We start from the raw sequence: 15,245 nt of genomic DNA on the forward strand, positions 1-15,245 counted from the left end.
AACCCACAGCGCCACACCAGGACTCCATAACTATGATGTTGTTGTTGTTAAGTACTGTGGAGTCGGTTCCGACTCATAGTGACCCTACACAGGGTTTCCAAGGCTGCAAATCTTTATGGGAGCAGAACGCCTCATCTTTCTCCTGCAGAACCGACTGCAGACCTTGAGGTTAGCAGCTCGATTCGTAACCACTACGCTACCAGAGGTCCTTATAACTATAATAGAATCTTTCTAATCAAGCCCTTATAGCAAACCAAAAACCACACCCACTGTCATTCAGTCGAGTTGGACTCATGGAGACCTTATGTAGGGTTTTCAAGACCATAAATCTTTGCAGCAGCAGACAGCTTCAGTCTCATCTTTCTCTTGAAGAACGGCTGGTAGGTTTGACTCATCGACCTGTGGCTACTCCAACACCTAGTCCAAAGCCCTACTAGGGCTCTGTAAGATTTAAACAAGCCATGAAAAAAAAAAGCAAAACAAAAACTTTTATTTTGCAAAGGAAGGAACTGAGTCGAGTCCAAAGGCCCCACCCAGGTACCTAGCTAATGGCTGACTCTGACCCAGAACCTGGGTCTCTAGATGCAGTCATGGCTCATCCCACAACGCCAGATGACTCTGCAGCCTTCACGTTTCCTGAATGCTGTGATCACTTCACATGTGATCACAGCACATACCATACACACCCACACACCACACACATATGCATGCATGTACTACCCACACATACACATGCATGCTTACCCACACGTACACTCAGGCACACACATGCTGGCACTCAGTTTGTCAACACCTACAAGGACCTGGCCCCTGACCAACTCAGGAGCAGCTGCAGCTGCAGCTCAAACCCTCTCACTCAGCCCTTAGTGGTTTTGTAACTCTTTTCCAATTCAGCTACTTGGGTTCCTGCTCCTTCATCCAGCCTCGTGGGCCTGGGCTCCATCAAGCTTCACAAAGGCTGTACTGTTCTGCTGAATGAGTGTTTTTCTTGAGCCAAAACGTTGATTTAGAAATGGTGGCAGCAGGAGAAGCCCGAGGTTCAGTATGAAAACTGTGCTGGAGTCAGAGTGGCCCTTTAAAAGGGAATCCTCACTGGAGGAGCCTGACAAGATGCAGCCAGCAGCGAGAGAGCCAATTAGGGCAGAGCCGGAGATGCCGCCAGCTGGTTCCAGGGAACTCAGAGTGCTGACTGTGGGCATTGTGCTGCTGGGGGAAGGTGATCCCGGCCAGACAGTGAGGGACAAGCACCCAGTGGTTCCCAGAACCCACACCGAAGCTATCATTAGTAAGGATACCCCCAAACCAGTCAGCGTGGTGTGTCTCTTGACCATCTGCTGCTAATGTAGACCCATGAGCAGTAAGACTGTTATCCCTAAGGGGTGCATCCTGGTGGGGTAGAGTAGCTCAGAGAGAGGAGCCTTGTGGGGGTCAGGGAGGGAGAGGCTGCAAAAAAGGACATCTGTCAGGATATGACCAAGAATCCAGGCTTCAGACATTTGAGTGTCCCTCCAACTGGCAGAAATTTTAATCCAATCTCAGGAGACCCTGCTGAGAATGCGGTGAAGACCTTCACTGTCGGTGTGTGATGTGACCAAATCCCCTTTAGGTCCCTGACCCCAGTGTCCTGATACTCAATGGGTGGTTGTGAGGACCTAATATTGTCATAGACATAAAGTGTTTGCGTGTGTAGAAATCTAGGGATTTTAAATGATCTACTCTGCCCTCTCTGACCCCACATCGCCCTCTTCATTCCCTATTTCCTAAGCATGTCCACTCAGGGGCTTCCTGGGCCAGGATATGCCTGCCTCCACCTAGAAGCCATACTTAAGAGTTTCTCTGAAGCTAGAGTCACAAAATTATAGACCCTGTGGCTAGACAAGCCAAAGACTGGCTTGATTGGAAGCCAGCCCTCATTCACAGCAGCTGCAAACAACTCATCAGCTCACTCCCTCAGCTGATGAAAGAGAGTGTGGTAGCCACTGAGCTAGTTCTTGTGACCCCTCTTCCAACAACCTTGCAATCGAGGCTCTCTCCAGTACCTAAACATGACATTTGACCACTGCATGTGTTTGCACAAGCTACTTCCCTTTTCTAGAACATTCCTCCACACCCAGTCCTCCTGATACATATGAACAGTCTGAAGCTGAAGTTCAGAAGAGAGTTTGAGGGACAGCAAGTGAGTGGTCATGAAAAATTCAAGGTCAGCTCCGTCTGCACTTGAAAATACCCTCTTGGGAAGTGCGCCTCCCAGTTCAATCCCTGCGTCCTCCAGGGCCTCCCTGATTCTGTTCCATGCTCTCATGGGAAAAGCAGACCCTTTGGACTTTGAGAGACCCAAGGTTAGCCAGCTCCAACACTTACTAGCTGTTTACACAGGTTCAGTTAACAAGCCTCTCTGAGCCTCACTTTCTAATTGTAAATGGGGAGGACATTATCCTGAGGAAGACTGGGTAAGATGATCCATGTAAAGTGCTCAGTTGGTGTCAGACCTGTCATTGTCACCGCAGAGGTCACACTTAACTGATTGTATACTTGATCATCTCCCATTAGACTGTGAGTGCAAAGGTCAGGGCCTACACCCATGATGTCTATATCTGAGGGCCAGCCCACCTGGGCAGATGTGGAAGAACTGTGCCCAGAGAGTTGCTGGCCATGGAGGGAAGGTGGCTGAGGTCCCATCCATCCCAAGGACATTGGGTGTGAACACAGTGATATCAGCCCCTGCTCTTCCTTTCAGCATTCTCTGGGCTCAGCCTCAATGAACTGATCACCCTCTCTTTCTGCACAAACCCAGTGCTGCGGACTCCTGGCCACCTATTGGTGCTGAACTTGGCCCTGGCAGACAGTGGGATCATCAGCCTGAATGCCTTGGTAGCAGCCATTTCCAGCCTCCGGTGGTCCTGCCATCTCTCTCTTATCCACACCCCCATGTTCCATGGGCTTGTGGGTCTGGCCTGGGGCTGACCTAGCACCTAGAGTTCTCCCCACTTGTGAAGACCTGGTCTGAAGGTAGTGGGCAGAGTGGACCTGAATTCTAGCTACCCCTGAAATTTAAACTCCCCCTAAAGAATGATGACTGATTTCTGGCATCCAGAAGCTGGCCAACGTTGGCCAACAAAGAGGGCACACTGTAGGGATGGAGAAAGAGGACCACCTTTTAACCACCATGCTAAGTCCCCATCCTACCTGGGTTTGGGCCTGCTTCTATCATGTTAAGCTAGAGCCTTCCTCAGTAAGTTGCATGTTAGCACTTAACTCACATGGGTAGTTGGAAGTGTGGATTTGTTATTTGCAATTAACTTAAAATGATGCTCAACCCATGTTGTTGTTGCTCTGTGTCATTGAGTCAATTGTGACTTAGAGTGAGCCTATGGGAAAGAATAGAACTGCCCCCATAGGATTTCCTAGGCTGTGACCTTTAAGGGAATATTTGGTCGGGTCTTTTTTCCTGCAGAATGACTGATGAATTTGAACCACCTACTCAAGGAGCTCTGGTAGCGTTGTGGTTACGAATCGGGCTGTGAACCTTAAGGTCAGCAGTTTGAAACTACCAGCTGTTCCATGGGAGAAAGATGAGGCTGTCTACTCCCATAAAGATTTACAGCCTCGGAAACCCTGTACAGGGTCACAGTGAGTCAGAACCGACTCCACGGCACATAACAATCACCACCTTGGGGTTAGCAACTGAGTCCTTAACCATTGTGCCATCAGGGATCCTTGCTCAGCACATCTGTTGTTGTTGTTATTAAGTGCTGTTGAGTTGATTCCAACCCATAGCGACATGTATAGGGTTTCCTAGGAGTGGCTGGTGAGCTTGAACCGCTGACCTTGCAGTTCAAACTGACTTTGCAGTCCAGCGCAATAACTCATAGTGCCACACCAGGACTCCTAGTGAAGGCAACCAAAATTTTTCCAAGTATCAAGGCCATCTTATGTACAAGCCAGGGTCTCTAAAAACAGCTATAAAAGGTACTCACCGGTTTTCTTAAGCAGACAGTCCATTTTTTATTTGGGGACATTAAACTTAGACTCTCAAGCCTATCTTGGAGGCAATCTGTAGGGTGTAAATGAGGGAGGGTTCTTCCTCCACTGTGTCCTGGTCTGCGGTCCCCACCCCATTCCCCATTGACCAGGAAGGACAATTCAACTTCCACCTTTGCTTGGCCCATGAGCCTGAGAGTTGGGATGCCTGATTTTAACTTCATCTGATGTTAATTCTGAGTCTCAGTTTCCCCATCTATGAAACACAGGCATAAACTCTCATACTAAGGGGCTTCACCTCCTGTGTGTGACGGTAACATCTAATCACACAGGGAGGCCCTTGGGTGAAAAAGGCCTGGATGGAAGGGTTTGCCTCCAGCCCCACCACTTCAACCCAGAGGTGTACCTGCTGACACTGGGAAGTGGGAGGAAGTAAGAAGGAAGGAATGAGTCACTAGTGCCCAGCATCCCTGCAGGCACTGGCCCCATGCCACGCATGGTTTCCAAGGCTTCAGGATGACCCTGGCCAGCATCTGCAGCTGTGCAGCCTTGCCTGGGAGCTCCCATTACTTCTGCACCAGTACATTGCTGGATTTCCAGGACAGGTATCTATGGCAGCCTGGGAAGGAGAAGAAGCAGGGAAGGGTGGTCAGGATAAAGTCCAGCTAAGCGTTTTCTGGCACAAGGGAGTGTGGGCGTGTGTGAGGATGGGGGTGGTGGTGTTAAGTGCAGCCGAGTCAGTTCTGACTGATAGCGACCCTGCACAGGGTTTCCAAGGAGCAGCTGGTAAATTTAAATGGCCACCTTGTGGTTCAAATCGACCTTGTGGTCCAGCGCTTACCCTACAGTGCTGAGGGTACACAAGTCTAATGGTCAAATGGTCATTTCAGGAAAGGGGAGAGTGGGAGAGTGTAGCCACAAGTAGTGACCCATGCTGCGGCTGTAGCCTGGACCCCTCAGGGATCATGTCTGACCTTTGTCTCCTTTTCTGTGAGGTGTTTTTCTTAAGCAACCTCACAGTTTAATTTTAAAAATCAAATGAGCTCATGGGTATAGAAAACGCCTTCACAGACTTGCAGTGTTGGTGGGCAGGGGAGTGTGTGTGTGTGTGTGTGTGTGTGTGTGTGTGTGTATGTAGAGACTACTGCAGCTCTTGATTTCCAGTGTTGGACAGAGAGTTGCAGCTCAGATACTGATACTGGCTTGTGTCACTTACAACAATCACAGAGCCCCATGACCCCTTTGCTGTCTTCAGCAGTCAGCTGTTCGGGCTATGACATTACCAATTCTTGATTGAGTAGATTTGAAGAATGTTAAGGTCCTTGTGTTGGAGGGACCACCCCCGCCACGTAGAGTTCAGCTTCTCTGAATTCCCTGGACCAAACGCTGGGGAGATAGCCTTAAGTGTATGGTGGTCCCTGATGCCATAGAGTGGACATTCTAGGGGAGACCAGGATTCAGGGAGCCCCTATAGGGTCTGCAATGGGCCTCAGCCTCCCTCTACTTTCACTGGAGGCACTCGCTTGTGGTACATGGGATGCTTCCTCATGAGGCATCTGTGCTTGGTGACAGGTTTCCATGGTGGAGTCCCTCTGAAACCTCTGACCTGGCCAGTGGCCCTCCAGAGCTCTTTTTCAGGTTTTCCTCAGGGTGTCCTGTCCCCCTTGAAGCCCTTCCTACCACCCCTCCTTGGAGCAGAGCGTCCCTTCATGAACAGAACATCCACTGAGTGCTCCTGATTCACACTCTGATGCAGGCTTGCATCCATCCTTGGTGGCCACTATCTGGTCCCTTGGGCTCTGCCGTAGTCCCTTCAACTGTTTCTTCATGGACACAATACTAATCTCTTTGTCATCCTCAGGTCCCTTTGAAATTCCTGTGTTTAGAACACTCCTTGAATACTCCAGCCTCCTGGTCCACTAGCGTCTCCTCATTGGCTGAACTGTTTCCCAGGCTACAATTTTCCATTCTCCATGCTGGCAGAACACCCAGCTCCAAAAGTTATAAGCAGGCCGGCTCCCCACTGTAGTTGCCAGCTTCGGAGGGGGTTCTTCCAGGATCCAGGAGCTGCCACACTGAGCACCCATCTGAGGGTAGCAGTTCCCCAGAGCTGTATGTCACAGAGGAGGTGGGACGACGTAAGAGATGACCTTGATTCCTTGCCCACTCTACCTGCAGAAACGTCACCAGCTTTGTCTTCACCGTGACCTTTTTTAACCCTCTTCTGCCCCTGTTTATCACATCCACTTCCTAGCGGCTCATGGAGCAGGTAAGGGCCCAACTCCCAAAGCCAAGGGGACCGGGGGTTGTGACAGGAGCCATTAGGGGTCTCTATGATCTCCAGGACGCAGGGGGGAAATGCAGCTTTGGAGTGTTAGGGCTTCCAGGCACCATGAAGGCATTTAGTCCCAGCCCATAGGTGGGGACCACCAAGGCCCAGGGAAAAAGATCCAGGTCACCCAGGCTAAGGTCACCCAGACCCCAACACTCTGAGCCTACAGAACCTCAACTATGCCCCTACATGCCATTCTTTCTGAGCTCTGAAGCTTGGTGCAAAATGATATGCTTTTCAAAGGCTGCTATTAAATTTTTTCTTGTTGTTGTTCAGAGACATTGTGTTGTTCATAGCAACCCTGTAAAAGGTTTCCAAGGAACAGCTGGTGGTTTTGAACCACTGACCTTGTGGTTAGCAGTCCAGTGCTTGTCCTACAGCCGCACCAGTACTTCACCTTAAATTGCTTTAGTATTGTTGTTAAGTGCCGACGACTTGGTTCCAATGCATATCCACCCTGTATAGGGTTTCTGAGGAGCGGCTGGTGGGTTTGAACCGCCAATTAGATTAGTTCAAACGAATCTCATGGTGTTTAATTTAATCATATCACAGTTTGCTACCCACCACATAAAATCACACCTGTGAGCGTATTTGTACAAAAATGAACAATATTTCAAAAATAAGCCCTTTTGGCCATTGCTGGATTTGTGCATGAATACTCACTTGCTATGATTTATTCTTGGAGCGTGGTGGCTCCATATGGTAAGCACTAGACTGCAAACCACAGGGTCCACAGTTTGAGGCCACCAGTCACACCACAAGGAATAGATGAGTTCTTCTGCTCATGTGAAGATTTACAGCCTCGGAAACCCTCTGGAGGACCTCTATGAAGCGGAACCGACTCAACAGCACTTACCAACAAACCTGGATAGCCCCTAGCATTGGGTCAGTACTAGCCCCAGTGACTCAAAAAGCAGATATCCTATAAGTCAAAACGTGTTGGTCTTAGGGTTCTAGTCCTACATGCACAGGGTTTCCAAATAAAACATGTTAACACATGTCTCTGCAATCAGTGGACAGCTGCAAACAAGTTTTCTCAGTAAGACACTTGTCTTTGTCTCACTAGGCTGCCTTTAAAAAGAGGTCCAGTGAAAACAGTGGCTTCTGAGGGGATCTGCTGGGCTAGTTAAATTCAAGGCAGAGAGATCAACTCAAGTTACGACACCTATTTGGTCGGGATTCCTAAAGGGTGGACTTGTGGCGAACAGTCCAGGCTTTATTCTACAGTGCCACCTGGGTTCCTTTCCAAAGGGGTAATCTTGATGGGTTTTTCCTGAAGGACACAGGGTGATCAAGGAGGTTTATTAGGAACAAGTTTTAAGAAAATTGAAAACTGCATTAGTGAGAAAAAGGTCAGGAGAATTGCACCAAGGAATTTTTGTTTTCGATCACAACAATGCACCTGTTCATTCTTCAAGGGCCCCAAGGGCTATCCTATGAGAATCTCATTGGGAAACCTTACCACATCCACTCTACAGCCCTGATATGGTCCTTGCAGACTTCGTTTTGTTCCTGAACCTCAAAGAACATTTAAAAGAAACATGTAAAGGCCCCTTGAGGATGCCCAAACTGCTGTTTTGATATGATGTAAATTGAAGAGAATTCTTTTGAGAGGGAAGGACACACCACTTTTCAAAGTGTATAGATCTGAATGGAGGATTTATCAAGAAACAAGAGCTTCACATTTTGATGTTTTTGTTTAATAATGGTTTCTATGATTTTGTGGCATCCTGGTGTGGCGCTGCAGGTTAATGCACTGGACTGCAAAGTTGGTTTGAACCGCAAGATCAGCAGGTCAAGCTCACCGGTCATTCCTCAGAAACCCTATACAGGGTCGCTAAGGGTCAGAACCAACGCGACAGCACATAACAGCAAAAATCATTGTTTTAATACTCGTACTTTTTGACTTAACCTCAGATTTTTTTATGACCAGTGTAACATTTAATCTCTGAGGAAGGATTGTCACAAAATAAAAGACTGCAATGGAGAGTGGTTAGTTAAAGAACTCACCGGAAGCCATAATAACCAAGCTAGTTAAGTGGCAGAGTTGAATAAATACTCAAGTCTAGGTCTCCAAAATCCAGCAGTTAACCTGAATTAGTAAAGGAAGCTTTGTTACCTAAGATGCTTACTCTGCCACTGATTTTCCATTCGTTTGTTTTTCTGTCAATTAAAGAAGGACTAGTACAAATGGGTTTTGGCTGAAGATCCATGTCCCCCAAGGTCACAGAAGGAGAATGGAGACAGTATTGGGACTAAGCTTCCTTTCTTTCAGCTCCTAGTACCATGTTTTCTTGCTCACCATGGCCTCCTACAAGTTCTCAACTGCCTATCCATACCCCTGTAGGGACACTCAAAGTCCCCACAGTTATGGGGACATTTTAAAGAGCCAGGGTGAAAAGGCTACCATCATAATTTTCTCATTTTTCTAGTTGGACTTTGGTGGCATCAGCCAAGGTCACCATGTGCAGGCCAAGGACTCAGCTGTGAGCGAAGTGGTCCGTCAAGGTGGGGTGGCCTCTTGGCTAAGGGATCAATTTCTCCTTTGGCCTCAACATCTCCCCCAGAGAACTTTCAGCACTAAAGCACCCTTTTTTGTTGTTTTATCCATTTTGGATGTGGGACAATTCAATAGAGAAAACGTCTCCCTGTCAGCATATTTTTAAATCCCAAAGTAAGATAGGTAATTATTCCATGAAGAAAATGTATCTTCTTCCAACTTACATTGCCTTCTTTCTTGGAGCAAGGAATGTGAATGAAGAAAGACAAGTTTTTGTTGAGTTGACCCCAATTCATGGCACCCCATGTGCATCAGACAGAACTGCTCCCAAGGGTTTTCAACACTGATTTCCTGGAAATAGATCACCAGCCCTTTTTTCCAACGCAATTCTGGGTAGACTTGAACCTCCAGCATTTTGGTTAGCATGTTAGTTGTTTGCACTACCCAAGGACTCCAATGAGAAAATAGACACTGATTTTTACCATCAACATATTGTAGTATCTGAGAGTATGTGGGAAGTAGGAAGCTAGTGAGTCCTTACTGGTTAGATCCCAGACCATGCGCCCCCTGGTGGCCCTTCATGTGGAACTGCGCCGTCGCTCTGATCCGGCCCAGCTCTGCTTCCCAACCAGGAAGCATCTGACACTGGAAAATGGAGGCTCTGAGCCAGGACAGTGTGATCTCACCAGCTGGACCTGGGATGGAGGTCTAAAGTCTGAAGTCAGCTCAGCCCGGGGACCTCGTCCACACAGCCACACGGTCACGGAACCTAAGATATCTGACACAGGCTCATTGCCTGCTTCAGTCCCAGTCTTTAGGTAAATAATGTGTACCCAGGCCACTTTACTGATAACGCATGTTTTATCAGATTGTTTCGGCACTTAACAACAACAACAAAAGTTAAATAAGCACAAGTGGCTTGGAGTCCCCATTCTTAAAGAGCAGAGAGGTCTTAGAATCCTAGTCCCACCCAGGACAAGGTTTATCTGGCCCCTAGTTGCCCTGTGCTCAGCGCCTCCCTGCTGCCCAGCACTACTCCTGGGCTGACCTGGTTTCCCTGGCTGCTGGAGCAGGACAAGACTTCCCAGGACCCTTTCTCCCCAGGTGGACACCACTCTGCCAGTCAGGACATTGCTGCTGAGCTGAGGCCCTTACGCCCTCCTGTACCTGTATGGTGCCTCCATGGATGTGATCTCTTATCTCTACCCGTTGGCAGATGGTATGGAAATGCCCAATACCCAACACTAGACCCTCCCACACCTGCATCTCTCTGTGTGTGGATCTGACTCTCTTACTGACTTCTATCTTCCAGATCAATCTCTCTTCTTCTAAATAGTCACAGCACAGAGAATTTACCTCTCCCTACCCTGAGCTACCCCAGCCGGCTGGCTAACATTGCCTATAACATTATGGAGAGACGGACAGACAGCAAACAAAGGCCCTGCGAACAAGGGCTAAGATTAGCGTCTGTAGTCAGCAAGGATGTGGGTCCCTGGAAGAGCAACTTCCTACAAGGTCTCAGGAACCGAGCTTTGCTTGCCCACTGGTAGGGACAGCTCAGAGGCTACAGAATCAAGCACAGGACAGTTGACTAGCTATTGTGGGGTGCAGAGCTGGGGCTCCCCAGTGAGACTAGGGAGAGAAGCAGAAGCTTTGAAGACTTTTTTGGATTTTCTGCCCCAGCAGGTACCTGCCCTTGTTGCCAAAACAGTACCCATGGTCAATGCCTGCCTGGGGAACGAGGCAGTCTGCAGAGGGATCTGGCAGTATTTCCTCGGCAGGAGTGACAGTCCTGCTAGTTCTCAGGAGAGAGCCCAATGAGCTCTCCGTGAAGCTGCCCACCCTGCCCGTTCCTGCCAGGAAGCCACACCCAAGACTCCTGCCCCAGCCAATTACCCACAATCCCTATTGTCCCATGGTGCCTGGGCCAGGTGGGTCCAAGTGTCTGAGTGTTTGTCTTTGCACTCCCCATAGAAATTCCGGGCCTTGAGATAACCATTCTGTCCTGCTGAATTTCCTGACCCCTTTGTAAGGTTGTTGATATATATTCCGCAAGACTGTTAGAGGACTGAACAAGGTAACATGAAATCTCCATGCACAGAGAAAATGCTCCTGAAAACAACTGTTGTTATAAGCAGAGACCCTGGATGGTGCAGACAGTTCATGTGCTCAGCTGATAACCAAAAGGTTGGAGGTTCAAATCCACCCAGAGGCACTTAGGAAGAAAGTCCTGGTGATCTGCTTCTGAGAAACCAGCCATTTAAAACCCTGTGGAGCACAGTTCTACTCTAGCATACATGGGGCCACCATGAGTCAGATTCAACTCACGTTATCAGAAGCCTTGTCAATTGTTGCTGCTGTTAGCAGTTGTCAACTCAGCCCCTGACTCATGGCCACCCCATGTGTGTCAGAGTAGAATGGCTCCACTGGATATTCTAGGTTTGAACCACAGGTTGACGGTGCAAACACACCAGCGCCTCCTTGGAAACGCTATACAGGGTCGCTGTGAGTCGGAACCAACTTGACAGCACTTAACAACAACTCTTTACAGAAATACGTCTACTGGCCTTTCTTCATTGGAGCCGCTGCGTGAAGTTTAAACTGCCAACCTTTCTGTTAACAGCTGATTACAACCCACTTGCTCCACCCAGGTTTCTAAATCTTGGCTTCACCCTGGAGGAATTCAGTCTTCCGTAATTTGTAAAATGTGGTGACGGTAATTAATGGTCACTACGTAGACAGTGCTGGACAACACCTGGCAAATGCTGTGTGCCCTACCAGCCTCAGACAGTCAAATCCAGCCCAAGGGGATGGAGGATGCCGCCGGCACATGACTTGAATGTGTGTTTTCATTATTTGTCAACATATAAAATCCGTTTGTAGAGCCCAGCCGAGGCTCCCTACCTACTGCTCACATCCCAAAGTGTATCTAGATCTTCAATGACTGGGTTTAGCATGCAAAGTCCTAGGTGGGTCTTGGGCCAAGTGGGCTCAGGCTCTGACAGAGGAGGTACAAGTATGCTGAGCCCCTCGTGGGCAGGTAGGCAGACCTATGGAGCTTAAGAAAGGGACACATCTCAGGGCAGGGCTGTGGACAGCATTGTGGACCAAGACCTGCCTACCTACTTGCAGATGCAGAAAACCAGGTCACACAGACATGCTACCAAGAGGTCCCTGCACAAAGCAAAGTCAGTGCAGCCATTTCACAGAGTTGGTGGGGTGGGGAGCAGAGTAACATTTTCCATGACATGTTTTTCTGGACTGTGATTTGTACCTGATGCTGGTGAGCCGAGATGATGCTCAGACCTGGTTCAGAGGGATTACCTGTACCTGGCAAGTGGTGGGTCGCAGCCCAAAGATCCTGACCCACCCTCAATAGTCCATGGGTTCTTAAATTTTCCATCTACCACTGGAGATGTTAACCGCCTCAGGTGAAGCCTGGCAGCACAGTGAGAAAAGACAGGTGGAGAAGAGAGGAAAGGAAGGTGAAGCCCACAGAGCAAACACGGTCAATGTCTGCTTTTCCCAAGAGCCAGTTCATGGGTCCCCATGAGAAAGAGCTAAACAGATCAGTATCACCACCTGTGCTCAGAGAAAAGGCGCATGGAGGCAGGGCAGCCAAGCGAGGCCCAGCTCACCTCAGTTGGGATTTTGCATGCCCCAGGCTTCCAGGATGTGAGGAAGATGGGTCAGGGCAACTCTTGTCTGGCTGCGTTAGTACGTGATGGGGTAGCATGAAGCAGTGGTGCTGGGAACGGCCAAAGCCATGGTCTGCCACTTTATCTTCAGAAGCCCCCCCTTCTACCCACACCCCTGGAAACGGGCTCAGGGAGCATGTCCATCTTCAGGCATTCCTGTCCAGGTCCCCTAGCACTTTCCAGATGCTGAATCCTCTGAGGACACTTGTGGGAGGAAGGAAGAAGTGAAGGTCTACATCTTCCAACCTTCTCACCACCTCCCAGTACTAGTCGGGTCTGTCAGGGGTCACCACCCACCTGGTCTTTCGCACAGCCTCTAACCTTAGCAGGCAGCAGAGTGTGTCCATCCCTGGCACATGACCAGGATTGGAGGGAGATGTCCAGGGCCCCAATGGCAGAGTCTCTTCAGACTCACTCTGCCAAGCTAAGTCTCCAGGGCTCAAATGCTCTGCTAGAGACAGGCATTGTTCTCTGGGATGGGGAGTCCTGGTGTTCTAGACCAATGGTTCTCCAAGTGTGTTTCCTGCATCAAAGCACAAAAGTCAAGTCACATAGGTCCTGGTGTGATGCTGTGGGTTAATGCTCTGGACTGCTAAGTAGTTTGAACTGCAATGTTGGCAGTTCAAGCTCACCAGTCTCTCCTCAGAAACCCTATACAGGGTTGCTAAGGGTCAGAACCGGCTTGACCGGCACTTAGCAACAATAGGACCTTGATAGAAATGCTAATTTTCTAGCCCCACCCCAGACGTATGGAATCCGGAAACTCCTGGAGAGGGGGTCCTCATCCCCAGGGCATTCTAGAAGCTGGTCAAGTTTGAGGAGCACATACCAGACATTTTATATGAAAATCCACATCTACTCCTCAGTATCCCTGGGAGACTTTAATTCTAATTCCTGGGTTACAGAGTGTGAACCTCAGCTCAAGGACAGGAAGGCTTTGGCCCAGGGCTCAGGGCTGGAAAAAGGCAGAGCCAAAGCCTGTGCCAGAGGATCCTGGAGGGAGCCAGAGAGGGGGATCCACAGTGTGGGGTGCCACAATTATGCCAAGTGAGGACCAGGGTGCTCAGAATCCTCAAGATCAAACACGAAGCAGTGTCTCTTTAAGAAATTACTTCTGTATGTCTAAGGAAGGAGATTTGCTAACTATTATATACAGTTGATTCTTGTTATTTGTGTAGTCGCTTCCTCCTATGAAGCCCCTGACTTGTACAAACCGTTGAGGCACTCAGCTGCTAACCCAAAAGATGGTGGGTCACGTCTACCCAGGGACACCTCGAAAGAAAGGTCTGGTAATGTTTCTGAAGATTCAGCCACTGAAAACTCTGTGGAGTATAGTTCTCCTCTGACACACGTTACCATGAGCTGAAGTCATCTGCGTTTTTGAGGGGATGTGCTTTTTATATGTTCATGAAGTTGTCACAGACACCAAATTAGCAAATACCGAACCATCGTTCCTATGGGAAATACAGGGTTAGGTTTATTTGAGCCTATGGTCACGATATTTTTATTAACCAATCAATACATAGCTTTGTTTTACATGTGTTTCCGGTTAAGGGCATCTTACTATATTGTTGTCGATTCATGAATGCAAAAAGGTGTGGCACTGACCAGTCTTCCCACAGCATTCTCTGTACTGGGATCAATAATTTGTTGCACTGGCCACACAGAATTCAGCACCATACTCAGAGATCTGGGGTTTATTGGGGAAGCTAACAGGTCACAACGCCGTCAGATATGCTCAGAGCACAGCTGTTCCAGTCAGCTGCTGATAAATGCCTAGAGGGCACACCACTCCACCATAAACCTCAGCCTGAAGGCTCTTGGCTCTAGTTCCATGGGGGTCAGGAAACCCAGCTCCCTCACTTCAGTGCCTGGAGGTTCTCCAGTCTACAGCAAGCTTCCTGCCCAAAGTCACTGAGCTTTACTCTGCTTCCTGCTCTGGTTCGTGTTTCTGCTGCTGCTGTTCCTCTGTTGTTCTTCCGGTACCACAGATTTCTATCCATGGGTTGAGGAGGTTCAGTGCATATGGAGCTTAGGGTCGAAAGGACATGTTCTACACCCAGCTCTTCTTCCATGGTAATGAGATTTCCTCCCCTGTGCTTCTGAAATGGTTCCTTTTATACCCATGCTAGATTTCCAAGTTTTTACAATCGCCTCTGCTAACCTCCACAGCTGAATCTTGTCATCCTATCAGTATCTTCTCTTACCCAAACCCAGCAAGGCAGAAATGCTGTTTGGTGGGGAAAACAGAGACAACAGAAAATTCACTGCACGACAATTAACACTGTTATATATTGATTAAGGAGCACTGGTACCATAGAGGATTACAAGCTAGGCTGCTAATCTCAAGGTCAGTAGTTTGAATCTCCCAGTTGCTTCTTGGGTGAAAGATGAGACTTTCTGTTCCTCTAAAGATTTACAGCCTCAGAAATCCTATACCGAGTTTCTATGAGCCAGAACCACATATTAATTGTTTAGCAAAAATATCGTGACCACAGGCTCACAGAAACCTAACCCTGTATTTCCCCTAGGAACAATGGTTCAGTATTTGCTAGTTTAGGGTTTGCAGTGATTTCATAGAACATTAAAACCAAAACATAGTTGCTTTTGAGTTGACGTCAACTCATGATAGAAGTTGAGTTGTGTGTCAGAGTGGAATTATACTCCACAGATGTTTTCTGTGGCTGGTTTTTTCAGAAACAGATTGCCACAGCTTTCTTGTGAGGTGTCCCTG

The 15,245-nt window shown here is 48.4% G+C and overlaps 1 protein-coding gene across 1 annotated transcript; it reads left to right on the plus strand.

The window, feature by feature from the left end:
* Positions 1-1,152: 1,152 nt before the first annotated feature.
* Positions 1,153-10,634, plus strand: RGR (retinal G protein coupled receptor). Its single transcript, XM_006872462.1, is given in 6 exon segments — positions 1,153-1,216; positions 2,738-2,894; positions 4,458-4,586; positions 6,160-6,246; positions 9,887-10,001; positions 10,500-10,634. Coding segments are annotated over 6 exon segments (687 nt in total).
* Positions 10,635-15,245: the final 4,611 nt, after the last annotated feature.

The sequence above is a fragment of the Chrysochloris asiatica genome, unplaced genomic scaffold, assembly GCF_000296735.1.
Source record: "Chrysochloris asiatica unplaced genomic scaffold, ChrAsi1.0 scaffold00198, whole genome shotgun sequence".
Lineage (NCBI taxonomy): Eukaryota > Metazoa > Chordata > Mammalia > Afrosoricida > Chrysochloridae > Chrysochloris > Chrysochloris asiatica.